The sequence below is a fragment of the Bos indicus genome, chromosome 15 (assembly GCF_029378745.1).
Source record: "Bos indicus isolate NIAB-ARS_2022 breed Sahiwal x Tharparkar chromosome 15, NIAB-ARS_B.indTharparkar_mat_pri_1.0, whole genome shotgun sequence".
Taxonomy (NCBI): domain Eukaryota; kingdom Metazoa; phylum Chordata; class Mammalia; order Artiodactyla; family Bovidae; genus Bos; species Bos indicus.
The window spans coordinates 52,669,570-52,696,446 of NC_091774.1; the positions used below are offsets into that span (position 1 = coordinate 52,669,570).

At 53.5% G+C, this 26,877-nt stretch overlaps 1 protein-coding gene across 5 annotated transcripts in view; it reads right to left on the reverse strand.

The window, feature by feature from the left end:
- Positions 1 to 20,532, reverse strand: part of PDE2A (phosphodiesterase 2A) — a 96,761-nt gene extending 76,229 nt beyond the window's left edge. Inside the window, exons 1-2 of one of the 5 annotated variants that reach the window (XM_070803847.1) lie at positions 20,276 to 20,532; positions 15,975 to 16,205 (exon numbers count right to left, since the gene is read on the reverse strand). In XM_070803847.1, the coding sequence (XP_070659948.1) occupies positions 15,975 to 16,205; positions 20,276 to 20,346 (302 nt within the window). In that variant the 5' untranslated portion in view covers positions 20,347 to 20,532. Of the gene's footprint in view, positions 1 to 15,974; positions 16,206 to 20,275 lie in introns of those variants that run through there. The other 4 variants (XM_019975297.2, XM_019975298.2, XM_070803849.1 and 1 more) reach the window with 4 other exon arrangements.
- Between the last annotated feature and the right edge of the window lie 6,345 nt (positions 20,533 to 26,877).

The window sequence follows — 26,877 nt, forward strand, 5'->3', positions numbered from 1 at the left end:
GACCACTGAGTCACGCAAGTGGTAGAGAGGAACAGACTCTCAGACAAGCCCAACTCCTGCGGTGGGGAAAGGGTGTGCCAGGGAGCAGGAGGCAGCCACAGGGGAATGACAGAGATGGATGGAAGTGCGAAAGAAGGAGATAAGCCCAAGGCAGGAGGCAATACAGAGACATAATAAAGGAAGAGAGGACTAGGAATGGAGGAGCAGGTTGGGGGGTGGGGGGCAACGGGCCTGGGGGCAGAGCAGACAGTGGCAGGGGTGGTATGGGGACAAAAGGTGCCGGGACCACAGGAGTCCTAGGCAGGCCCCAGTCCCGAGCCCCTCCTCCTCTACAGGCCTGCCCATCTGTGGCATGGAGGTCACCAGCCTTGTACCACCACCTCACCACCCAGCCTCTCCCCCAGAACACAGAATCATCCAGGTACACACCCTCAGAAGAGAGGCTGGTCAGAGAGGTTCCGTGTCTCTCTTACCCCACCCCCCAGGACAGGTCTTGCCCAAGCTCGTACAGTAAGGCAGTGTCCAGAACAGTAGGAAGTCAGGCCCTGGGAATCCCAGTCCTGAGCCCGGTGCCAACACCCATCGGAGTCAGACCGGGCCTTGGTGACCCATGGAGTCACCGTCAGTACAGAGAGGTCCACTGTCCTCCCACTCTTCTCCCCACAGTGAGAGAGAAGATGACGGAGCCTGTGATGCGATCCCCTGCCTACTTCTTCCTCAACAACAGGCTCTGAGTCAGGACAGTGGGGACCCAAGGTGGAGCGGATGGCGTCCAGGGTAGAGATGGACCACAGCTGTCACTCTTGGGGCTGTGAACAGGGAAGGCAGGCTCTGGGGAACCCAGGGGGCATGGCCCTTTGTGGGCAGGGAAATGGCAGGCACTGGACACGTGACATCTCATTTAATCCTCTTGGGGACTTGCCACAGATGAGAAGACAGAGGCCCTCAGAGAGGACTGCCACAGAGAAGACAGGTGGAAAGTGACTTGCCCTAACCAGCACCAGCCAGCAGGTGCCTGAACCAGGACTTGAACCCAGGTCTCTTGGGGACCAGTGCAAGTTGGAGGGCCTGTTGGAGGTCCCTCTGCCAGAATGGAAGCAGATCCAGGAAGGGGGCAACACAGACCTGTTCAGGGGCCCTTCCCAGTAGGAGGGTGGGGAAGGTTCCCAGCCACTCCTCCCAGCACCAGCTGTTCCCCTCCCCGTGTCAGAAAGATGATAATTCTTGGCTAGACTCTGACACTTGTCAGGTACTAATCTCTCTCCCTCTTTCTTTTTCAGAGCTAAATCGTTCCTGCCATTGTTAACACTGTCAGTGGCACCCAACAGTCCCTCTGGGAGCTCAGGTGCCCTCAGAGGCACCCCATCCACCCCCATCAGCCTCACTCTCTGCAGACTCCTGAGGGAGGAACCAGCAAAGACTAAGCTCCTATTGCATGCCCTGGTGGTACGAAGCACTTTACATTCATTATCTTATTAAATTGGCCACAAAGGTCTATGAAGGCTCACTCCCACCCCCTGCAACTCCTGGCCCCTGGCCTCCCTGCCTGACCTCTCCTCACCTTGAAGCAGCAACCCTAGGATCAGCCTCTGGAGCACAGTAATCCCACAGGAGTGGGTGCACATGGTGTCTGGGAACAGGTAGCTTGATTCCCAGCTGCAGTGCCCATGGTGGGGGGCAGCGGGAAGAGCAGGGGGAAGGTGTAGGGTCAGCAAAGTAGGGGGAAGGGGGCAGGCAGGGGACCTATGCCAGCCTCACTCCACATACACACCCCCAGCATGTGGAACCTGGGCTGCATCCCAGATGATCGACCCATGGCGCCACACTCCCCTGGGCCCAGGTTCCTGGAAGGCAGTGCTGCAGGGGTAATCAATCGATTGACTGCCTCTCAGCCTCCTCTTCCTACTGCCTGGAGGCTGCCTCCTCCATGCAGCCTCCATGGCTGATCAGTGTCACTGTCAGGGTGAGAGTCTGGGGGCAGCCTGGGGGACAATAAGTAGTGACCCCTCGTCTCTTCCTCAGCCCAGCACTCTCTCTACTCCTTAGGAACCAGGTCCAGGGAGACAGGCGGGGCAGGGGTCCACACGGAGGCTGGTGTTTGTGCATGCATGTGTGCATGTGCTCATGTGTGTGTGTGCACTTGTGTGCATGCGTAAGTCAGTAGAACAGAGAAGTGGCAAATACAAAAGTGAGCCAATATGACCTGAGTTCAAATCCCAGTTCCTCCATCTTCTGGATATGTGACTCTGTGCAAGTTACTTAACCTCTCTGAGCCTCAGTTTCCTTATCTGTACATTGGGGTTATCAACAGTAATCAACTAGCTGAATGAGATCATACTTGCAGAGCTCTGGCACAATGCTTGGCATACAGTAATTTTTTTGATACATGAAAGTTTTTAATACTGTTTTTGTGAGCAAGTGTTTGTGCTCACATGTGTGTATGCACATGTATGCATGTATAAGTTCCCTTGGAAGTTCTCGTGGGGATTTCTGGCCCTCTAGCAACGGGGTGTAAACAGCTTCCTGACCCCTGACTCCCCTGGAGTAGGGCCTGCAGCCACACTTTCAGCTTGGCCTTAGAGAAGGGGGACCTGCTGAACCCCAAAAAACCCACCTGCGCTGGGTGAGGTTTTTTGGAGAGATGGATGGCTTGGCGAACCACAGGCAGGACTGGTGATTAGGAGGCTAACAGCCCAGCACCCGGAAAGGAATGGAAGGGAGGCTGAGATGTGGGGCCATCCATCAAAGCTGGCAGGCCCAGCAAGGCTGCACAGCGGGATGAAGAGAAGCAAGGGACAGCTTTGGGTGGGGGAAGTGTGGACAAGCTAAGGGCCAGGCAGTCAGGCCCAGTCTGGTTCTGACCTGTTACTGAGTGAGTCACTGTTACCTTGGGACCTCAGTGTCTTCATCAGAACAATGGAGCTAAATGTCTCCTCTCAGCCTAGATGAGTTCCAGCCTCAGCAGACGCCAGGACCAGGAAAAACCCTTAGGGGAGAATGAGGGGCTCAGAGAGGCCTTTACCTCTTATATCAGTGCCCAACTCAGTCGAAGATCCCTGAAGGTGTAAAGTAAGGCGACGTGGCACTGTGTGGGGCTGGGAGCCCAGAGACCCAAGCTTGATTCAATTTCTAAGTCTAATTTCTTGCTGACCTTAGCCAAGCCCCTGAATTCCTCCAGGGCCTTACCTGGATGCCCTCCCCCACTACCCTCCCACTCACACCCAATCCTTCCAAGGCAGGAAGGGCCATAAGCACAACCCATGCCTATGCAAATTTCCTTATATCTGAGGGCAAAGTCGCCCACGGGCCTCCCCATCCAGTGGAGGTAGTGGTTACCTGGGAAAATTCACATCAGCAAGTCTGGGGCAAGAAGCCCTAGCTGGGGTCTAGTGGACCCTAGCAGAGCCCATAGTCTCAGGCTGTCCCTGAGGACCTCATTGAACTGAATGCAGTCACTTTCCCTCTCTGGGCCTCAGTTTCCCCATCCCTAAAATGGGAGGAACAAGCACCAACAACAACATTCTTCGGGGCTCCTCTTCCCCTGTGAGACAAACTGCAAACTCCTCACTGCATCCACTCCTTCCCAATCCTTCCCCAGGCTCCATTCCTCCTGTGCTCCCTACGGCCGACCCCACACTTACGCTGTTCTGGACTTTCATCAATCCCTCATCCCTCTTTATGTTTCACCTATGGACTTACACCTCATGGTTTAACCAGTTCACCTCTGGACCTGTCTCTCTCTCCTCTTTGTTCCTGAGTGGTGTGACTTGCAGAATGGGAACTAAGGGTCCTGAGTGAAAGCACTGAGTCCTAACCATTGCCAGGGACTGCCAGGGAATTCCCTGGACCTCTGTCTCTCCATTGGAAAAATCCCCTCCTCAATCAACAGGGCTGGAAGAGTTATCACCCCCTCTGCAAAGCCATTTGCACAGACCCTGGCAGGGCTAAGCCAGGACCACCCCCTCCACAGAGCCACCAGCGGCCAACACACCTTCTCTGGAGCCTAGACCAGGAAGTGTCTATGTCCCCATCTCACTCTGAGCTCCCACGGGTGAGGGTCAGGCTGGGCCTCATTCCCCAACTGAAGGGTGTGTGTGAAGGTGGTGGGCAGCTCAGGACCTTGGACAGAGAAGGGTCTTAGGGATATGGAAGGAAGCAACGAGGGAGGGAGGAATGAAAAGAAAGAGATGAGGAAGGAAGGAGAGAGAAACAGCTGTCTCCAAGGTCCCTGTGGAGCTAACAATCTGAATGAACTCCAGTCCTCTCCAGATGGAGCCCCCGTGTCTGGTCCTGCCCCGCCCTCTCTCCCCTTTGGCCCCTGTCACACACACACACACCAGTCCCAAGGCCCAGAGTCAAAGGGGTCTCTGGCCTCTGCCACTGCACTCTGACTGGAGGCTAAGGACATGCCTGGTCGTCATAGTGATGCTGAGATGCTGTCATCACTAATTCATCGCCTGAGCCCTGGAAGGCCAGCGAGGTGTGAAGAGAGCTGGTCAGAACTGATCAGAGTGGTCACTGGGGGCAGGAGCCCTGGGGCTCTGGGCCTGGAGGAGGGTCATCGGTGACCTTCTCTCAGCTTCCCAATGCTCCGGTAGGAAAAAAGAGGGCAGACCTTTCCCCGGGCTGTCCTTTGCACCTACTGTGTGCCTATCTCAGCCCAGCCTCAGAGGTGGGGGTCAGTGGAGGCCGGAAGAGGAAGTTCCCACACTGGGGCCTGTGAGCAGATGTCCAGGCCCTCAACAGAGCAGGGGGATGTTCCTCCTCATGCCACAGGGGCTGAGAAGGGGTGGAGGGAAGTGAACCCATGTTGTGCCCTCTCCAGGCAGTCATGTGCCAGGCATTCCTAAGAAGTAACTCATTTAATCTCCCCAGGACACCTACAGAGTCAGAATTGCTATCACATTTTGCAGACGCCTGGCTGTTCAGGATGCCCCACCCTGCCTCCTCCCCTGAACTCCCAGTGATGGTGGGTGAAGGTCCTGGTCTCCCCAGTCAGACTGGACTGCTGGCTCCTCCTCCCACTATGGTTGTGGAGGGCACATATGGTGGACCCTTTCATCCCAGCAAGTCTCCTGGCCACATGGGAGACGCAGTTTGGGGCTGTCCGTGGTCCTGAACCCTCCCACGCCTCTCCCCAGAAGTCTGCCTCTTTTCTGTTGGAAGTCACCTGTTCTTCTCTGCCTGAGAGAGAAAGGCCAAATGTGAGGTACCCCTGCCCTCTACTCACCAAGTTCCTTTATTCACAAAACCTCAAAACAAGGAGCCCATATGGATCTGGAGAATGGAAATGAAACTAACATCTATTCACTCAATAAGCATTTATTGAACGTCTACTATGTGTGGCCCTGTGAATGGAGCTTGGGATACATTACACAAAACAGACTTAATTCCTGCCCTTTTGGAGGTTTGGGTCCTGTAAAGTCAGTACTGGGGTTTGCTTCACATGTCACAGTAATCCATTTGATCCTTACAATATATACAAAGGGGGATATTATTATGCCCATTTTTACAGTGAAGAAAATAGAAGCTTGGGGGTGATAAAGGAACTGCCTAAGGCCACACAGCTAGTACCCAGTAAGGTGGGATTCAAACCAAGACTTGTCTGACCCCAAGTGTGTTAAGTCACTCAGTCGTGTCGAACTGAGTGACCCCATGGACTGTAGCCCACCAGGTTCCTCTGTCCATGGGATTTTCCAGGCAAGAATACTGGAGTAGGTTGCCATTTCTTACTCCAGGGGATCTTCCTGACGCAAGGATTGAACCTGCATCTCTTGCATCTCCTGCATTGGCAGGTGGCTTCTTTACCACTGCACCACCTGGGAATCCCTGTGTGACCCCAAGTCTCATTCTTATTCTGTTCCTGGGTGGAGAGGGGCTCACAGACATAGTATCTGCCCTCAGAGAGCTCAAAATCTAGTTTACCTGTCCCAGCTCTTTAAGGAGCACCACTGGGAAGTGTTCCTTGAGTCTCAACTGAATCCCTGCTGCTGCAGCTCTGACTTGCCCTCTCTTTGTTGGGACCTTAGTGGGCAGAGGATCAGCTTTCATCTCCTTGCAGACACCTGGGGTCCTCCTATAAGCTCCCAGTCTTTTCTCCACCCCCACCTTGCTCAGAGGCCTCCCTCCACAGGAGGGAGTGAGGTGTGTGTGCTAAAAATACCTTAATCTCTCCCTGCTTGTGCTCTAATTAAGCTGAGTGAGTCACTACTTTAAGTAATTTATTGCTAGTTACATAATTGCTTTAATATTTGGTTCTGAGAGTGGGGAACAAAAGAGCCCCCTTCTTTTAGGGGAATCTCTAGTCCCTAGAGGGGTTTATGGCCCCTGGCGGGGGGAGATAAGAAGTGGAATCATGTTGCACAAGCCCCTGCTTGAACAATATGTGGCCATTTCCACCTTGGCCACGGGGCACATCTGATTCCAGGACAGGCAGGTTTGGGGAACACCAACTCCCTAATCTCTGTCATCCACACTGTGGATTTCTGAGGCCACCACTTCCAGCTGACCCAGCCCTTAGACCCAGGGCCGACCCTCAGGATGCTGTGGCCTGAGCATCCCTTCCCTCCCCTGGCCTCTGGCTCCTCACCAGTCCACAAGAACCAAGGCTGAGAGAGCGCAAGCCATTCCTCGGTGTCTCCCAGCATGCAAAAGCTCTGTGCCCAGGTTATCAGCTCAAGGAAAACCCAGCACCTCTCACAGCCCTGGAAGACATCACCCTCAAGGGGCACCGACTGCAAATGGCACAAGGAAAGTCTCAGGAGATGATAAAAATAATCTTTTTGTGATTGAAATAATGATGGTTATATGACTGTATAGATTCACCAAAACTCATCGAATCATACAGTTTAAATTGGTGATTTTACTGTATGTAAATTATGCCTCAATAAAATGGATGTGAAGAATTTTTTAAAGAGGTCACACCCCCACCTTCTGCGCCATAGTATAAAAGCCATGCAGAATTGGCAGCCGTGTGGAAACTGAGGCAGAGAGGTGCAGAAAACCAGCCACGGGAGGTGCACAGTAGGTGCTCACACCACAGATGCCGGTTTCATTCAGTCCCTATCAGCAAGGACTCACTAGGCACCTCCTGGGTACACTTGGCTTGATCTCATTGGCTCCCCTGCTCTCACACGGGCCCCGGGGAGGGAGCTGAACTGAGCACAGGTGCATCACACAATTTGTCTCAGTTCATCCTCACAGCAGCCCTAATGAGGTGGGCTCTGTTATCGTCCCCTTTTTACAGAAGAGGGAACAAAGGTGGCAGAACTCAGCACAGGTCCTGCAGCTAAGAAGTGAGGAGTTGAGAGCTGAACCAGGAGGCGGTGCCCAAGGCTCGGGCTCATCATCCCTCGTCTCCGCCACCTCCCTTTCCCACACTAAGTGGCGGGGGTTAGGAAGCTGTACACAGAGGATGTGCCTCTGACCCAAGGCCTTCATTAATGAGGTTTTCACGAGGCTTAGAAGTGGAGGTGGAGCACACCCAAGTGAAGATGGCAAATGAGCCTGTGAGTGAGCTCAGAGACGTGGCAAGAGGCTGAGCCGGCCTTGGGAAGGAGGGAACTGGGTCAGGCAACAAGCCTGGAAGAAAGGCAAAAGGAATCAGAATCTGAAAAATGAGGCAGAGGGCATCTAGCTATGCTGGCTGGTATGTTAAATGCCTGTTCAGGCCCTGAGTAGCCAGGGCTCCTCACAGCTATTCCTGACTCACTCTTCCTAAAGTTTCTTGGCCCTAATCACCCACTCGGAATTTAGTCATCACCTCACCCAGCACAGGCAAAAAGCCTTCATCCCCAAACTTGTAAAGACTGGTTGGAAAACCATCAGTGATGCTATGTGGCTGGGGAGTATGGAAGGGCCACCAAGACCTGGAGAATGATAGGAGTTAGCCATGAAGGGAGGGGCTGTTGAGGAAAGGTGTTCCAGGCAAAAGGAACAGCATATGCAACAGCCCAGAGTGAGAGATGCTGGGCAGGTGGGGAACCCAAGGGAGCTCGACCTGGCCACCTGATGGGCATTCTGTGTTTATGCGGAGTACAAGTGTTTCTGTGTGCGTGTGCTGAATCCACATCTGTGTCGCGTGTCTGCCTCTGTATACCTGGGTTGTATGCAAGGGCACTGCAGTTCACTCTGTTCCTTCTGCGTTCAGGTCAAACTGCAGATGGACCCTGTGTCTGTTTCCTGGTGTATTTTGATGTTTCTGTGTGGGGCTCTCCATGCCTGTGGGCCGTGGTCTGCTTCTTCTTGTGTTGCTTTTCTCTTTGCTTGCACTTGTTTCCCCCAGGCCTGGAGCGGTGTGTCTGCAGCCAGGGCACTTGGTACTGGAGGAGCAGCCTGGGGCTGGGGGTGGCAATGCAGCCTCTCACAATAGCACCTAATGACTGTCAAGCACTTAGTGGGGTGGAAGGCTGCCCTGGAGATGCTAATTATCACTGATACTGAGTCAGTGGCCTGAGGCCCAGCAGAGGCTGAGAGTGGGTCCCCATTGGCACAGGGCACTCAGATGAGCTGGCTAGGCCAAGGCCCCTCACCACCCCAGCACCAGGAGGGGGCATCTCACTGACTCATCTCCCAGGGAGGCCCAAGGACTGGACTCTAAACAAGCAAGAAGGATTGAGATCAAACTCCAGCAGGAAGGTCTCAAATGGGAGGACTTTAATCCGATTTGGCAGTGGACAGATCATGTTATTAAGAGATGAGGCAGCGGTGACATAACTTTGTTCCTGGGGGGCCATAGTCTGAGGGGGTGGCTTATGAGTGCCATGGATGGGTGCTGTGGAGTGTGGAAGCCCCAGGCGGGACGAATCAGGGAGGAGAGCTCCTGGAGGGGGATCTCGAGTTGTCACACATCCCTGCGTAGGTGGGCAGACAACGGAACTAGGGCCCTAGCTCAGGCAGATGAGGTGGGGGTGGGCACTGTCACTCCTCCCCTGACCTGTCAATGCCACTCATGTGTCCAGCCATCCCTGATGCAGCCTTCTTGCCCCTCGCTTGGGTCTCCACACCAGCCTCCTCACTGGCTCCTCCAACTCTCCTTTCAGTTCAGTTCAGTTCAGTTCAGTTGCTCAGTCGTGTCTGACTCTTGGTGACCCCATGAACTGCAGCACGCCAGGCCTCCCTGTCCTTCACCAACTCCCAGAGTTTACCTAAACTCATGCCCATTGAGTCGGTGATGCCATCCAACCATCTCATCCTCTGTCGTCCCCTTCTCCTCCTGCCCTCAATCTTTCCTAGCATCAGGGTCTTTTCCAATAAGTCAGCTCTTCGCATCAGGTGGCCAAAGTATTGGAGTTTCAGCTTCAACATCAGTCCCTCTGATGAACACCCAGGACTGATCTCCTTTAGGATGGACTGGTTGGATCTCCTTGAAGTCCAAGGGACTCTCAAGAGTCTTCTCCAACACCACAGTTCAAAAGCATCAATTCTTCGGCATTCAGCTTTCTTCACAGTCCAACTCTCACATCCATACATGACCACTGGAAAAACCATAGCCTTGACTAGATGGACCTTTGTTGGCAAAGTAATGTCTCTGTTTTTTAATATGCTGTCTAGGTTGGTCATAACTTTCCTTCCAAGGAGTAAGCGTCTTTTCATTCCATGGCTGCAATCACCATCTGCAGTGATTTTGGAGCCCCCAAAAATAAAGTCAGCCATTGTTTCCACTGTTTCCCCATCTATTTGCCATGAAGTGATGGGACAGATGCCGTGATCTTAGTTTTCTGAATGTTGACCTTTAAGCCAACTTTTTCACTCTCCTCTTTCACTTTCATCAACAGGCTCTTTAGTTCTCCCTTCACTTAGGACTTCCTAAACCCAAAGTTCACCATAGCCTGGATGACACTCTTCAGCAGTTCCAGTGCTGCTCAGACAGGGAAGCGGCTCAAGCCCAAGAGCAGATAACTAGGTTACTCACCGTGCCCCACTGGACATGACAAAGTAGGTGTTCAGAGGCAGGGCCTGGCTTCTGGCTCCAGCTGTGAGACCTACTGGCTGTGTGACCTTGGGCAAGTGGGCATACTCTCTGGGTTTCAGTTTCCCATCATCCATTTGTCCCTCCAACTCTCCATCATTTCCTGCCCTTTTCTGTGCCCCAAGGCTGATGTCCAGTGCTGCTTCAACAGGCTCCCTTATTCTCTGGCTTCCAATCTGGTTCTGCCAGTGAGTGTGGGAGGGGGTGGTGAGAAGGAAGAGGACCCAGGGTATTGACACCCTCACCCACCCCACCTCCTCTGATGGCCTCTGTAGGGCAGCCCTCATCCAGAACCCCAGCTAGGGTCTGGAGCACTCTCCTTGCTCCTCGGGTCTCTCAGATGCAAGTCTTAAGTGCCTCCACATGCCCTGTTGGTTCTCTTAATCCTACCCCACCTCTGTAATCATTGCTTCATCAAACTGCCTTCAATTAAACCACCTGAGTGTGTCATCTGTTTCCCCGACACAAAACAGTGCTAGCTCCTTGAAGGGTAGTTGAGGTGATTAAAGGTGATTTAAATCTACAGTTGGCCCTCCGTATCTGCAGGTTCTGCATCCATGCATTCAACCAACCATGGATCGGAAATATTTGAAAAAAAAAAAAAAATCCAGAAAGTTCCACAAGGCAAAACTTGAATTTGCCACTTGCTGCAACCATTTACGTAGTATTTACATTGTATTTACAACTACTTACAGAGCATTTGCATTATATTAGGTACTGTAAATGATTACTAACAGAGGATTTAAAGTAAATACATGGGAGGTTATATGCAAATACTATGACATTTTCTATAAGGGACTTGTATCATTGACTTGACGGACATGAGCTTGAGCGAGCTCCGGGAGCCGGTGATGGACAGGAAAACCTGGCATGCTGCAGTCCATGGGGTCGCAAAGAGTCGGACACAACTGAGCAACTGAAATGATAAGGGACTTGAGCTTTCTTGGAGTTTGGTGTCCACAGAGGATCCTGCAACCATCTCCCCACCAGAATACAAAGGGCACTCTGTAAACATTAGTTCTCTCCTTCTAGCCCCCAAGCCCCATACCACTTGAAGTTTTAAGATAGCTCTGCATTCTCTCTGGCTTTGGAAGGATGCAATACTGGACTGCCTGCTCCTCTCCTCTGCTACCCTAATTCCTGCCCAGCCCCTAGCCCTAGGAAGCCTCCACATTGCCTCACTCAGAGTCAAAGTCTGAGCCCCCAGCCAGCAGCATCCCACCCTAGACTCCCCACGACTCAGCACAAAGGAAGCTGCCTCCTGTGTGCCCACCTGCTGTCTGCTCCCTCCCCACCAGTGCTGAACCAGCAAAACCTTGGCAGAGTGGCCCAGCCCTAGCCATTGCACTCCCATCTCCACCAGAGCATCCTCACGGCCAGTTCCCCTGCCTCCAACCCCAAATCTCCAGGAAGACAGATTTCTCTCACATTCCCCTAAGGAAGGGGAGCTCTCTGCCTCCAGCTGGATGGTCTCATCTCACACCTTCCCGCTGCCCAGGCCGCCAGGGGGAGCACCCTGGAGTTCAAAAACCTCCCCTTGCTTGATGGCAGGGGCAAAGGCATGTCCTTCTCTGGCCTCTCCATGGCAGCTACAGACTGAACAAACTTCAGAGACTTTGCCACCAACTTCCCTGCTAGGACAGGAGTCTCACTGGCTGTCTCCCTAACCAGGCTGCTCAGCCCCTGCTCATACCTGCCCGCCCCATGGACAGGCAGCTCATCCTTCCTTCCCCAGGGCAGACCCTCCCGCTATGGGGCTGCTCTGCCCACCCCTGACATTGAGCCAAGCTGGGCCTCCAGGACTCCCTCAGGGCCCAGCACTGTCTCAGTACTAAGAGCCCATGGAGAGATTTTAGGGAAAGCCTAGAATGTTAGACCACTCGAAACCTAAAAAGGTGTCTGATGAAAAGATGAGGACACCGAGGCTTCTTAGAGGAGGCCCCTCCCTGGTCCTGCCCCACTGCTGGACTCTCCCATGCTCTGCGGAGAGACAGAATTCATAGGTTCCCGGGAGGACTCTCACAGCAGGCAGAAGCTCTGGTAGAAACTTCAGAGGCAGCATCTGAGGCCTGGGAGGGGTGGAAATGCCCAGGCACAGGGGTGGCCTCCTGCCACAGACTTGACTCTCTACCCCAAGCTCTCCTCCTGCTCCAGGCTAGAGGGAGGGAGGTCTCCCAGCCAGACATAACCCCTCTTTCTGCTCCAAGCCCTGCCACCCTATCTGGATCCTGCAGTGTAAAGTGAAAGTGAAGTCGCTCAGTCGTGTCCGACTCTTTGCGACCCCGTGGACTATAGCCCACCAGGTTCCTCTGTCCACGGGATTCTCCAGGCAAGAATACTGGAGTGGGTTGCCATTTCCTGGATCCTGCAGTGTAATCTTGGGTTAATCACTAGCCTCTCTCTGGGCTTATATTTTTGCATTTATATAATGAGAAGATTGGGCTGAGAGTCTCTGAAACTTTCTAATAGGGCACAGGTGTGGCCATTAAGAGTTCCCAGGAGAATGGAAGCTAGACACCTCTCAGCTATGTCCAGCATTTCAATATGATGGCTCAATATCCTGGCTGGCCCTACCTGAGTCTGAATATAGAGACAATCTGCTCCTTCCAGGGCCTTCACTGACTAGGAGCAGGCCAGAGTCCCCAAAGGGAAGCCCAGTCCCACACATGACAGCCCATTCAGCCTAAGTCTACACACATCTTTTCTCTTTCTTTAGACAGGTGGTACCCAGGAGACAAAGTGTTGTCGCACAGAGTTGGACACAACTGAAGCGACTTAGCAGCAGCAGCAGCAGCTATACTTGGGGTGTGGCCTTGCTGTCAGCAGAGCAGGTATTTGAGCCTTCACACATACCCACTCATCTGTGCTCTCCTGCTTGGACATGGACACCCACATACACAGACACAGACATATACACACAGTTTTACAGAACAATGTGCATAACACTCTATACACAGGTACACATACACACAAGCCACACCAGCAGGCATATACCCATCTAACAATACATCGGGCATAAGAATGGACAGTCACATATTCATGCATACAAATATGCCCACACTTCTATACAAACACTGATCCAAACGCTCTCACCTTCTCACATACAACTGGAAGGTCACATTAACACACACAGAAACACAAAGAAACCAACCAACCTCACCCTCACCTCAGTATCAGGGAAATCGCCATCCAGTAGAAATCCAGACACTATCTATAATTTCAATCTAAATCCATTTCCAAATCTAAACCTGCCCCAGAACTGTGAGGAACAAATTTCTTGCCTCCAGGCTCAGCCCCTCCAGTGTGTCTGTCCTTGTTGCGTGGGGTCCAGCCTCTCTTCAGCATCCCTATCTCTCTAGGTTACTTCAGCAGGACCCTCTTACCTTCCAGCACAAGGCAAGTGGAGAACAATGGGTTCTGCTCTCCCTACTCTTCATTTCTACTCCTTATCCTTCAAATTTGAAGACCCAGGCTAGAATGGACTTATGTGATAGCACCCCTGCTGGAGATCTGTGGCATTACAGCACAGCTCTAAGATAACCTGGTCATCACTCCCCAGGCTGTAGTGGAGGGCAACTGTTAGAAGGGAGAGAAAGAAGAGGACGTGGGGGGCTGTCGGGGGTGGGGGTGGTGGTGGGGGGGGGAAGGAGAGGTTGCGAAGAAGTGTACCAGAGGAAGAGGAGCAAAATTCTGGGAGCACCAGGAGTGGAGTTCAGAAGCCTCAGGCCATCTCGGGCTTCTCCACTTCTATCCAATGAGTCCAAGCCTCCCCAAGACCAGTTCTAATCAGTCCTGCCTCTGCTCAGAACCCTTCGGTAAATCCTGGTGAGCCACAGCAAGAAGTCCAAACTCAGTCTAGAGCTAGGCCTCTGGGGTTGACCAATCCATCTCTTAGTCTCATATCCCAAGGAACCCAACCCTGGCCTTCTCACCTTTGAGCCAGGTCTTTGCTCAGCTGTTCCTCTGCTGAGATGTCTAATTGTCCATATCTTGTCTGTCCTTTGAAGCCTGGCCTCTGCCATCTGGGACAATAATTCATGGAAAGGGCAGGAGCTTTAGGGGCAGACAGAGCTGTGCATCACCAACACAATGGACATGAACTTGAGCAAACTCCAGGACATAGTGGAGGACAGGGAAGCCTGATGTGCTGCAGTCCACGGGGTCACAAACAAACAGTTGTACACGACTTAGCAACTGAACAACACTGACAGGTCTGTGCTCTAGGGATTAGCTGAATACCTCTGGGCCAGTTATTTCCCCTCTCAGATCCTCTGTCTCTTCATCTAGAAGACAGCAGTCTCTTGGGTTTGTGGTGAGGATTAAATGAGATCATAGATGTGCAAACAGTGCTCTGGAAGCTGTAAATTTCTCTGTGAACGTGTGAAGAGTCATAATTATGGCTTAATCCTTTTATCCCTGCCCCCTGCACCTGCCAACACTCAGCAGGCTGAGTGATCCCTGAGGGAAGGGATGCAGGCTGCTTCACCTTTGGGGCCTCGAATGTTCCAGCATTCACCAGGGCCTGCCCCAGCCAACCTCAGCAGCAGGGCATGGATTTGGATCCAAGGTGGCAGTACAAAACGTACTCACTGCAAGTTCACTCGAGACTACAACTCCCAGAATGACTCACAGACTGTCATGGGCGTGGCCACAGACTTGAGCCCTCATCAAGCCCTTTCCGCCATTGTTTTCCCTGGGGATTAATCTCAGCCCAGACCAAGCAGCCTGGGGAGGTGGTTACATGTCTCTAAGGCCCCTCAGCTCCTCCCACAGAGCATCCACACTTCTCACCATTCCCACCACGACGGCTCCATTTCAGACTTCTTGTCTCACCCACAGGATGACAGCTTCTGGGCTCTCTAGCTCTGGTCTCTCCCGCTCCAGCCCCTCACTGAATCTTTCTAAAAGTGTAGGTGAGAGTGGGTGTTTCATAATGGCAGCAGCTAACCTTTATGAGCACCTGCTGCATGCCTGGTGCTAAGTGCTCCACTTCCAGATTCTTCAGTCACCCTGCCAGGAAAGTACTGTTATTCCCACTCCATTATTCACATGGGGTTCAGAGAAAGAAGTCACCCAGGATGACACAGAATAAAGTTACTGAAACTGGAAACTATATCTGTCTGCCACCTTCTCAATCCTGTTTTCAAAGCCCCCTCTGAACCCAAGATAGCCATCCAAAGAGTGGGAGCCTGGAAGCCCCAGGGTTCTCATATCTCAGCAACCACACTGTTGGGAAGTCCTCCCGGTTGTCTAACTTAAATCCCTCCTGCTGCACCAAGCCCCCACTGCTCCCTGTTTTTCAGGGTAGGCAGTGAGAAGGGTGACTTCAGGGACTTAAAGAAGTGGGTCACATCCCCTGGGACCTGGCCTTTCCCAGGGAACGGGCAGCTGAACAATGGGAGATAAATGTGTTGAAAACATCCCTGTTACTAAATATATCTACTTCCCTGAGAGGATGGGGGTGCTGACAGGGACCCCACGGCCCCCACCCTAGAGGCCACAGTCCTGTGGTTCAGGCATGCTGGAGTGTTCAGAGCAGCAGACCAGGCTACTCTGGCTGTCCCGGGGGCTGGGGCAGAAGGGGTGGGAGGCCAGCATGGAAGGGGGTGATGTCTCATCCTCCCAGACAAAACTGCCAAGCTTGGGCTGGTTTATTTGCATATTGCTTTGCATTCATTTGCATGCCACTTTCTGGAAGGGGCTCACATTCTTCAGCCGCTGCTCCTCCCTTACTTCCAGAGTCTCCATTCTCAAAGGAGGAGGAGACCTTACGCAGGCCCTGCTGGGGGCACTGGGAGAGACCGAGAAGTTGCATAGGGCCTACATGTCAAAGCTGCTGGAGGACCCTTTGGTGGCAGAAAGTGCCTGTCTTCTAACTTCCATTCCCTTACTTCTCTCCTGCTCCATCTCTGCCCAGTCCTCCGCCCCCTGCCCTTGAACTTCACACTTAGGCCACTTCGAACGTTGATAGTCCTCACATAAACAAAACCGTGTTTGCGCTCACCTCAAGGTCTTTGCATGTGGCATTCCCTCTTCCTGGAGCTCTCTCTCAGCTCTGTCTGGAGAAGTGACTCTTCCTTTTAAGGCCAGCCCAAGGCCCCTCCTCCTAAATGTCTTCGTCTGACACTGGCAGAGGTAGGAAAGACCACAGGCTTCCCTCCAAGTGGTCACTGGCTCTGTCCCTCTCCCCGCAGGGCTGCCATGTTTGGTTGGGCAGCAATCCATTGAATGGCTGCTGAACGAAGGAAGGAATGAATGAATCCTGACCCCTCTCCTCTGTATGTCTGAGCCCCTCCAGTCCCCTCTCCCTGAGGACATCACTCAACTGCAGGAAAAACACAGCTAAGTTGTGCCTCTGCCTCCAACTCCCCCTCCGGTCCTGGAAAAGCCCTTCTTCATGCCCACAGTCTGCTCTTGTGAAGCCAGGTGATTCTATAGCCCCTCTGTGCTGGTAGGAAGTTCTCCTCATTGTCTACCCTCACTCCCTACTCTGGCCATGCCTGCTTCTTTATTCTTGGAGAGGGCTCAGGGACTGCTCTATCTCAGTTTTACCATCTATAGTTGGAATAAAGGCTGCTAATCTCTCCCCTCTCTCTGCCCAAGGCGTGTTCCTAGCACTACTGAACTGCCATGCCCCAGCCTGGCCCTGCTTAGAAAGGAGAGTGACCCTGGATCAAGAAATGATGCAAGGCCAGGCAGCCTGGAGTAGCTGAGCCCACAAGGGAAGGGCTGCCCAAGAGGGAAGGAATGAGCATCCTGACCCTGGGGGCATGTAAGCAGAGCTGGACAGATCTGAGGGCAAGCTGTAGAGAGGAGTGGAGTAAATGCTGGACAGTGGCCCAGATGCTCTTTATGTCCTCCCCCAACCTGGGAAGCTGCACTGTGCTGGGTGCCAAACCCCGTGCTGTGAGTGAGGTGGAGAAGCACAAGGAGGTGGTCTTGCCTTTGAGGAATTCCTTGGCTTGCTGGATAAGGAGCTCACACAGGGGACATCACAGGGGAAGGCTAAGTTGGGGTTGCATTTAAAAAATATATATTTATTTAGTACTTATTTGGCTGTGCCAGGTCTTAGTCGCAGCATACAGGATCTAGTTCCCCAACCAGGGATGGAACCCAGGCTCCCTGCACCAGGAGAGTGGCGTCCCAGCCACTGGACCACCAGGGAAGTCCCATGGTGCTTGATCCTGCACCATCAGGGAGAAAGACTTCAGGGTGGGTCATGGGGTCAGAGGCAAGAGGGAACCAAGGAGGGCTTCCTAGGGGAGGTCTCCTATTCAGAAACCTTTCCCTAGCTCCCTAATTCTAAGAGGAAAAGTCTAAGCCTCTATAAGCCCCTTAGCCTGGCAGTTGAGACCCAATGGAATCTGACCCCTCTGTCTCTCTCTTCCTCTTTTCATCTCCCTTCTCACTTCTGCCAATCCAAACTCTGTCCATTGAACACTCTGCACTTTCTCACATCCACCCACTTTTATAGGCTTTTTTCTCTGCCCTTCCCTGCCCGGGAAATTCTTATCCATCCCTCAAGATCCAGCTCAAATGTCTCTTCCTCGGCCACCCTGACTTGGTGTGGGTCCCCCATTCCCAAGACTTCTCTCTGCCCAGCACTATTCCCTGGAGGGTTGTAAGTTTCCACTTCTGCCTCCCTCATCAGACTGGGCACTCCCTGAGAGCAAGGTCTGGGTCAGTGTGCTCTCTGTGTCTTCAGAGGCCAGCCCGCTGGGCACCAAGCAGGCACTGGGGGATCTCTGTTGAATAAAGGAATGAAGACATGAATGACTGAATGCAGGAATGGACGCAGGCCCAGTGGGTGGAAAGGCCGGAGCAGCAGAAGCCTGAGGAGTGCAGGCTGGACCCAACAGCAGCACGGCTGAGGGTGAGACTCCCAGTCCATTAAGGCTGAAGGAGGGTATTGCTGGGAGTCCTGCCTCCCCCATTTGGCTAGATCCCAGCCAAGCCATCAGTAATCCCCAGGGACAAGAAGCTGGAGTGGGAGGCAGGAAGAGTAGCAGGAGGAGTGCTTGGTGGGCAGCGGGAACTGGGAGGTGCAGGAGTGTAAAGGCAGTTAACCCTCACAGAGCCATCCAGCTCAGGCAACCAAGAGGTGCTGAGCAGGCCTGAAGAGGAAGGGACCTGAGGCTCCAGGTCCAGCCTGGCAGCCAGAGGAGAGAGTCAAAGCAACAGTTTCGCTTTCTCTGTCTGGGAAGAGATGGCTCCAGTATCTCCAACTCTCTGCCCGGCTATAAACCCTACCAGGTCCCTCCACTACCTTCCTTGTCTCAGCCTTCCAAGAGCTCTTCCTTTCCCACATGTATACCCTCTGAGGTCCTGCCACTGCACCCCCAACTCTAGCCCAAGCCTGAGCCACCTCCACGCTCCCTTGCCCCTATCCTCTCTTCCAAGCGCCCAGAACTCTCCCTTCAGAAAGCCCCTGGTCTCATCTGCCTCTCGGTCCAATAGGCCCCAGATGTCCCTGATACCACAGTGGTTTAGCCTTCACACTGGTCTCCTGGCCGCCACCCTTCCCTTCCAGTTCAACCTTGACAGTTCCATTGAGGCAACTTTCTAAATCCCAAAACTGATTATACCCCGTGTTGTACAAAACCTTCCTGGACTCCCCAGGGGCCTTAGGATAAAGCCCAAGAGGCCTGGAGGTCAAAGTCCTGTAGGATATGGTCCCTGCCCAGCCCTCCAGCCTCCTCATGGCTCCAGGCACATGCCCAATCCTAACCCAAGGCCTTTGCTTATACTATGCCCACCACCCCCACCTGTTAGCTTGTTCTTGGTCTTTACTGCTTAATTATGTTCAAGCTATTTTATGTTAGGAAGCTTAAGAGGCCCCAGAGAGCAGAGCCATTATTGCCTATTTGTTTTCTCCATCTCCCCGCAGGGTGTAGAATGAATTGTCCTGAGCTCATGGAGGTGGTCACACATTTAGCCACCCCCGCCCAGCCTTGGTGGGCCACAGTGTCCCAGCTGTGTCCCCAACCACCAGGGAAGGAAACAACCACCCACACACACTCAGATGAACACACACATATAGACACACACACATACCAGCCACACAAGCACCAACATACACACTCATGCACACTAGGACCCATGATCACACACCCACACAAGAACACTTAAGCTAACATAGACACCTACATAACACACACACACACACACACACACACACACAGTAGCACTAATATTCAGACACCAATAAGCATACACACAAACATGAATACACATAGAATCAAATGACATGCTCAATATTGAGTCATTTTATTTTGCAGACACAGCACACATATTAACATGCATGCCAATACACAAATTCAAGTGTGTGTGCACACACACACACACACACACACACACTCTTACCTAAACTCTCAAGAGTCACACTGGGATGCTCACACACCCTGCTGCATAACCAACCACCAAGGATCCCTACATGCCCTTTGATACCCTACATGTTCCCTTACACTCCAACATTTATACACAAACACACACACACCCCCTCACATAGCCTGGCTCGGACCTGCACTATCACTGACTTGGAGACACATGTCACTTGCCTGCTACCTCGGCAGCCCTCAGATGATGGAGGGGCACCTCCACGGAGCCCCTTCTGCTCACCTGCATATGTGTCTCCCTGCACGTGGGTGCTCACGAGGTTGATGCACAGGAGTCTCATTCCAACCAGCCCCATGGTTCTCTCTGGGATAGGGGCTTTGGGGACAAACTTGCCTAGACTGGTGACTCTGAATCCCAATCCCCATTCCATGGAGGGCAGTTCCCCCAGACCTTCTCCTGCTCCAGGGCCACTCTTATTCATAATTCATGTTCTCTCTCTCCACACACACACACACATACACACACACCCTGGTCTGGGACATCATCCCTCTCCAGGGTCCTGAATCAGTCTATCAGACTCTGGAGCTCCTTGGAAATACCCTCAACGCCCACCCCCCACCCCAACACACACACTCCCCACAGAACTCCCCCACCCCCCAGCCTCTGAAGGGATGGTTCACGTTCATCACCAACCCCTCTCCTAGCCACCAGCCCCTTCTATGGGACCCCAGCCGCAACACATCCTAGACTTATGTCAGGCACCCCCGCCCTACACAGAGATCCCACCCCCTCCCCCCCTGCCGCCCCCGCCATGCTACGGTCCAGCAACCGGGCACCCTGGAGCAGGATCGATGTTCCCACGTGGCTCAGCTCCACACCAACCCCAGCTCCTTGGAGGGACTCCCAGGACCCAGTCCACAGCACCTCCTGAGCCACTCACCCAGACCCCAGCCCCTCAACAGTACTCACGGCTCAGCCGGTCGCGCAGCCGGGTACTGCTGGCTCCTGCAGAGGATGGAGTGGCCGCATGCCTGCCCCATCGCTCCTCATCGTCTGCCTCCCCAACCAGACTAAAGTGGCACCTCACCCTGTCCACCCTGCCCGGGGCTCCAGGCAGGGCGCCTGGCCCAGCAGGCACGGGGACCAAGAACAGTGGCCTGTCCCCGACTCAGCCTGGACTCAACACCCCAATCCAGCCCTGCTGCCCTGGCAGTTCCCGCTTCTCCCGCTGTCACCGCCTCTGCCGCTAGGCTGGCTCTGGCAGGAGGTTGGAGCAGGTCTGATAATGCAGAAGGGGGAGGGAGGAGGGAGGAGGAACCGAGAGACCCAGACGGAGAGGGAGAGGAGGGAGGGGTAGAGAGACTGGCTGGGAGGGAGGAAAAGAAAGACACACACAGAAGGAGAGACTGAGAGAGAGAGACAGGGAGGCGCAGAGAAACACACCAAGGAGAGGAGACAGCGATCAGAGCCTCATAGAAATCAAGATGGAAATACAAAGAGATCAGAGAGGCATAGGGAAAAACACACACAGAGAAACACAGACCAGGGAAAAAAGCAGAGATGGAAATGGAGACACAGAGAGAGAAGCTGACAGAGGAGCCCAGAGAGACAGGTGTGAGGAAGAGGGATTTTGAGGCATGTGCAGTTCTTGTGGGCCAGGATGGGATCTGGGGATGAGGGTCAGGTGAATAACTGGAAAGAAAGCTCTACAACTGGAGGCAGGAGATAGGGGTTCAAGTCCTGGTTCCACCACTAATTTCCTCATTTATTCACAAACCCCTACCACTGGCCAATCTCATCAGATATGATTCAGATTGTGCTTTGCCTTGGAGAAGCACCCAGGCAAGGGGAAGGGGGTACTTGGATGTATGACAGAGAGGAAGGTCTGTGGTGCCTAGGGGGAGCCCAGCAGTTGGCAAGCATTTCCAAAAGAGAGGACATCAGCTGGATTTTAAAAAAATATTTATTTGGCTGTACCAGGTCTTAGTTTCAATCTTTGATCTTAGTTGTGGCATGTGGGATCTAGATCCCTGACCGGGGATCGAACCCAGGCCCCCTGCATTGGGAGCAGAGTCTTAGCCACTGGGCCACCAGGGAAGTCTCTCAGCTGAGTTTTTTTTAAGGCAAGGAGAGGGCCCCAGGAAAAGGGGGTGTATTCCAAGATAGAGGAGCTATATGTAACCCTCAACAGTAACCCTTCCTCTCTGAGCTGTGGGGGGAGTAACTCCTGCTGCACATACCAAGCTCCAGGCAGAAAAATCCATGAGGCTGAGTGGAAACCTGACCCTGCTGAGGGGCATGGGGGTGCACAGTAGTGGGGGGTGGACAGGAATGACTGGGCTTGTGCAGGAGGCCTGCCCAGGCTGAGTGCTACAGAGGGCAGTTGTCTGTGGCTTAGGAAGTGTTAGGAAAGAAAATGTGAGGGAGTTTTTGCTTCACATTGTGGCCTCAGAAGGTGGAATTTTAGATCTCTGAAAGCTGTGGGCAAACTGCGTCCTCAGCCAGGCCCATCCCTAGGGCCTTGCTCCTCCACACCTGCCAGCCAGGAAGGCATTCTATGGGCTCAGAAAGCCAAGGCCCTGGACTATGTCCAGTCCTGGCCTCTCACAGCTCTCCTTCACGCCCTGAGGATCCTGGCGGGAAGAAGCTGAGTCAGAGGAGTTCAAAGGAGGGTGCCTCCCGGAGGGGTGCAGGTGCACTGAGGCCTCACTTGGCCCTCAGCCTTCTTTCTGTTCTCTTGCTCTGGAAACGATGGTGGAGTCCTCATCCTCAAAAGTCTCCTGGGATTATGCTCGCGCAGGTCAGGTGGCAGGGAGGGTCTCCTCCCCATCCCACTACCACACCAGCCTCCACAGCTGTCCCACAAGTAAGGAGTCTGTAGTAATGAGGTGCAAGATTCAGGACCATGGGCCCTCCAAGGCTTAGAGCCAGGCAGGCGGGAATTCAAACCCCAGCACTGCCATGTGCCCTGGGCAAGTTCACCTCTCTGAATTTCACTTTAGTTTTCTCATCTGAATGATGAGTGACTCAAAGAGTTATGAGGTTTGGGGAGTGTCCATCGAGTTTCCGGTACATAGTTCCCTCCGCTTCCCTCTCCTAAAGAGGTTGAATTGATGGGGCCAAGGGAGTAACAGCAGCAAATGTTGGGGTAGGGGTTGCTGCAAGGCAGTGTTGGGAGCGGGGAAGTGAGGAAAAGGGAGAAGCCCTGAGACTGTCCGGGCCTGCACTTCTCTCCTCCACCTAGAACCGGCTTTCTAGACCAGCCAGGGCAGGAACCAATGACCCAGCGCAATTACGGCGAAGCCCCGCCCCACAGCAGGCCCCGCCCCCGCCTTTCTCCATGGTGCTGATCGGCGCGTGTCGTGTTCACAGGCTCTGGCCCGTAGTGTGCCAGCATACACCATTTTGGGGGGCTTGTTGCGGGGCTGGAGAAAGGTGAGGGGAAGCAGGACGCTCCTGAGAGGCGGGGGGCCGCCCAAAGCGATGGGAGGATACAGCCTCTGGGATTCGGCCTCCGCCCCGCGCCCACCGCCTCGGAAGGACTGCAGGCTCCAAAGGCTCCAGCTACCTCCTCATTGCCTAAGAAAGCCGTTTCTTCTGTGTCCTCCCCGGCCCCTCCCCTGTGGCTGTTTCCCTCCCACCTTCCAGCCGGCCTCTCCTTTGTCTCACTAACTGATTTTTCCTATTTTTCACCCCCTCACTGGAGCACTGGACCCTGTTTCCCCTCATTCTCCACCCCACCCCCACGGAGCATGAAGTCCACCCCAATACACCAACCCCTGAGTGCCAGCCTTCTCTCTGGAGCTCCAGATGTCCAGTACAGGCTACCTCCTGGAAAGCAGCTATGCTCACCATTATACCATCAGCGTGGCTACCCACTGAATGCATCTGGGAACATCTCATTAGGGCCCTAACACTCACAATACTCTATATCCAATATTGACATCTTTTGTCTCTATCAAAGGCATCAGTAAACGTCTAATCCCCGGTCTGGAAACTTCAAAGTCGCTTTGCCTCTTCCCTCTCTCTCCTTCACTTCCTCTGTCAAATCTCCCTCTCTTCCATCTACCCCTCCTTGCCCCGAGCCCCAGCTTACTTCCCCCCTTCCCTATCATTCTCCAGCCCCTTATTCCAACTCAACCCCTTTATTCCACCTTCACCCAGCGTCAAAAGCACTGACTTTCTAAGACATCCAGCTGGTCATATGACTCTTCCTCAAAACGCTTGCTTGGTTCTTAGTGCTTTCAGGATAAATGTCAAGCTCCTCAGCCTGACATTTGAGGGCTCTCATGATCGACCCTGGCTGACCCCTCCATCATCTGCTCCAAGTGGAGAAGGATCTGGTCCCTAAGGACACGCTGGTCCTTTCTTCCTCCTTGATTTGGTACAGTCTATCTCCCTTCCTAGGTTGACTTCCCTTTCTCTCACCTTCCTTTTCTCTGCCCATGCAAAATCCTGGCCCAGCCTTTCTGAGCAAGTTCAACACACACCTACCCCCACTCACAGTGGATGATAGGCAGGAGGGATCCCTGGATTCTGGGCAGGGCAGGCCTGGCTGACTCACCCCCCTGACTTGCCACCTGTCCCAACATCTCATTCCTCTGCTCAGGTTCACCTCCTTTCTCCCACTGGATCTCATCTTCCTCAAGGACAGGCAGCAGTCCTTTTCACCCTGGCACTGGGCCCCTGCCTTCGAATGGCCTCACCAGGTACTATTGAAAAATGTTAATGGAGTAAAGTAGGAAGGCGACACAAAGAGAGTGTGGAAATATGATGGGGCACTTCGGAGCTCGGTCCAGGACACACTGGAGCCTCAAAAAGAGGCTGCAGGTGGATGTGGGGACACAGGTGGTGTGTGTTTGGAGAGGGTGCTTACTGACCTGCTCTGTTGGAATCCACCCTCCCTGCCGGGGAAGACTGAGGCTGTGGAGTGTGAAACAGATCACTTCACTCCAGAGTAAGGCTGGTAATTGGTGGAACATGGATTTCACGGAGGGTTGGCCTGAAAACCCCTGGGTGACTCCCTCTGGCTGGGAGCCAGGATGTCCACATCTGGGTCTTGGCAACAGGAGCCCATCAGGGGAGTGGGGGAGCCCTCACAGAGAAACATCTCATGGTGCTTCTCCTCCTCAGTCGGAAGCTGCCACCTGTGGCTCCAAGGACAATGGTGAGAGGTGCACCATGTCCTTGGCAACAGCCTGACATAGTTCCCTGCATTGTCACATTAAGCACAGACCCCACCACATAGTGGTGACAAGGCCTTTGCATAAACGAACAAAATCCACCACTGCTTCTGGAATGGCTTCTTCCACATTTCAGGAAGGTGGCTTTGGGGATGCAGGAATGAGGGCTGAGGCACTGTGGGCCTACTTCAGGTTCCCGGAGCAGCCAGAGGTGCCCTATGGGGGAAGGAGTGACCTCGGGAGGGGGGCAGTAAGCTCTCCATGTCTGCTGGGCAGGGGGATAAAGCGGTGGAACAGACAGAAAGTTTAGAGAAGGGAGAGGCAGCCCCTCTCAGAAGCCTCCCTTCCTACCTAGACCGCCCATGGATGGGGCGGGAGTGCTGAACTGGTCCAGGGAAGATGGGCAGATTTAGGGTGGGCAGAGAAAAGGCAGAGCAGGAAGTCAGCCTGGCATGGGGCTGAACCAGACACTTGGCAGTGCCTTCTGCCTAAGATTGAGGTCACCTCCTGGGATGTGGATCAGGCAGCTCAAGATGCTAGAGGCAGCAGAGGCCAATCCCTCATTGTACAGATGGGGAAACAGGTGAGGGAGGGCAGAAACAGGTCCAGGTCGCAGGGAGTAAAGGAGAGGGCTGGGCCTAGGATCAAGGACTCCTGGTCACTGCCCCACCAGACTAGCTCCTCCTCTTGTAATCTTCCTTCTCCCGCTTTCAGCCAGACTGAGGGCTGGGAGGGAAGTCTGCAGATACAGCTTATAACTCAGGAAAGGGATCCCCAGGAACACGTCATTTCAGCAGACACAGGTCAGAGCAGAAATGACTGTGGCTTCAAACTCTGGAACTGCTGGGGCCCTGGCCCAGCTCCCTCACTTCCACCACCCTCCAACCCAGCACACTAGGATTGTCCTTGCCAGGAGGCCCTGAGCCACCCACTCAGCCCTGATCTACCTCTTTCCCCTTAACTCCCTGCACCTGAGTTGGGGGGGAGGAGGGGGTGTGACTCAGTGGGATAAAGGCAGCTGCTATATTTGAATGATTACATAAGCTAAGAGGGAAGCAGCTGCAACGTGACTCCATCAAGGTTGGGAGAGAAGTTGAGTCTGGACCCAGGAGGCAGGGTCTCCTTCCTGCATTCTGAGGTTCCAAGCTGGGTTTAGACAGGACTCTAAAAGGACCGGAGAAGGCAATGGCAACCCACTCCAGTACTCTTGCCTGGAAAATCCCATGGACGGAGGGGCCTGGTAGGCTGCAGTCCATGGGGTCACTACGAGTCAGACACGACTGAGCGACTTCACTTTCACTTTTCACTTTCATGCACTGGAGAAGGAAATGGCAACCCACTCCAGTGTTCTTGCCTGGAGAATCCCAGGGACAGGGAGCCTGGTGGGCTGCCGTCTATGGGGTCGCAGAGTCGGATACGACTGAAGCGACTTAGCAGCTTAGCGACTTAGACCTGGAGACTGCAAGCTAGTTTATGCATTGCTGTACTGCAAGAGAGGTTTTCTCTAGGGCGTGCGAGGAAGGCTCTGTTCCCTCTCCATCACCTAAGAAGCCTCCTGACGTGTAAAGACCCTAAGGCCAGACCTAGACTAAACCCTAGATCTTCCCCCAGGAACTCTTTACAGAAGGAAAGACAGAACTGAAACATAGCTTGTCACTGATTTGGAAAAGAGTGCCTGCTGGGGAGGGCACAAGGCATGAAGCCTTGGCTCACCGCCCAGCTGGAGAGGACCTGTGTTCCCGTCCCAGCCCTACCGCTCACCAGTCACCTGACACTGCTGAGTCTATGTCCGTCTCTTCACCGATATAATGAGAACAAGAGGTATCTTTTCCATATGGTTCGTTACAAGGATTACATAAAATGACACACGCAAACCCTTAGCCCAGGAGTGGTGGGTGCTTCATAAAGGCTTATCAGCACCATTATTTACATCATTCTTACTGCCAATGCTAAGGACTGGCTGGAGACCTCCCCGGTGGCTGAAATGACCCTTTTGCCCCAGTAACAGCTGATCTGAGTGGAAGGTGGGAGGCCAGAGAGAACTGAGATCTGAGACAGGAGCTTGGTGGACGACCTGTGTGCCCCTGGGCAAGCCCCTGCCCTCTCTGGCCCTTAGTCTATAAATGAGCCCACAAGATCCCCAGCTCTGGAGTTCATATTTGCAAAAAGACTTTACTCCACTGGGATTAGTGGCTTGTGGCACTGGAAGCTGCAGTGGAAGTAGAGTTGGTCAGGATGCCGGTGATCTGGGGGTGGTGTGAGCTGGAGGCGGGCTCGGCAGCCAGCACTGGGCACCAGTACAAGGCCCACCTCCTTGGGGCCTCTTGGCAGCTCCTCCTGGGGTCTCCGCAGGACCCTGGAGGAGGAAGGCTGCGCCCACCTGGGCTG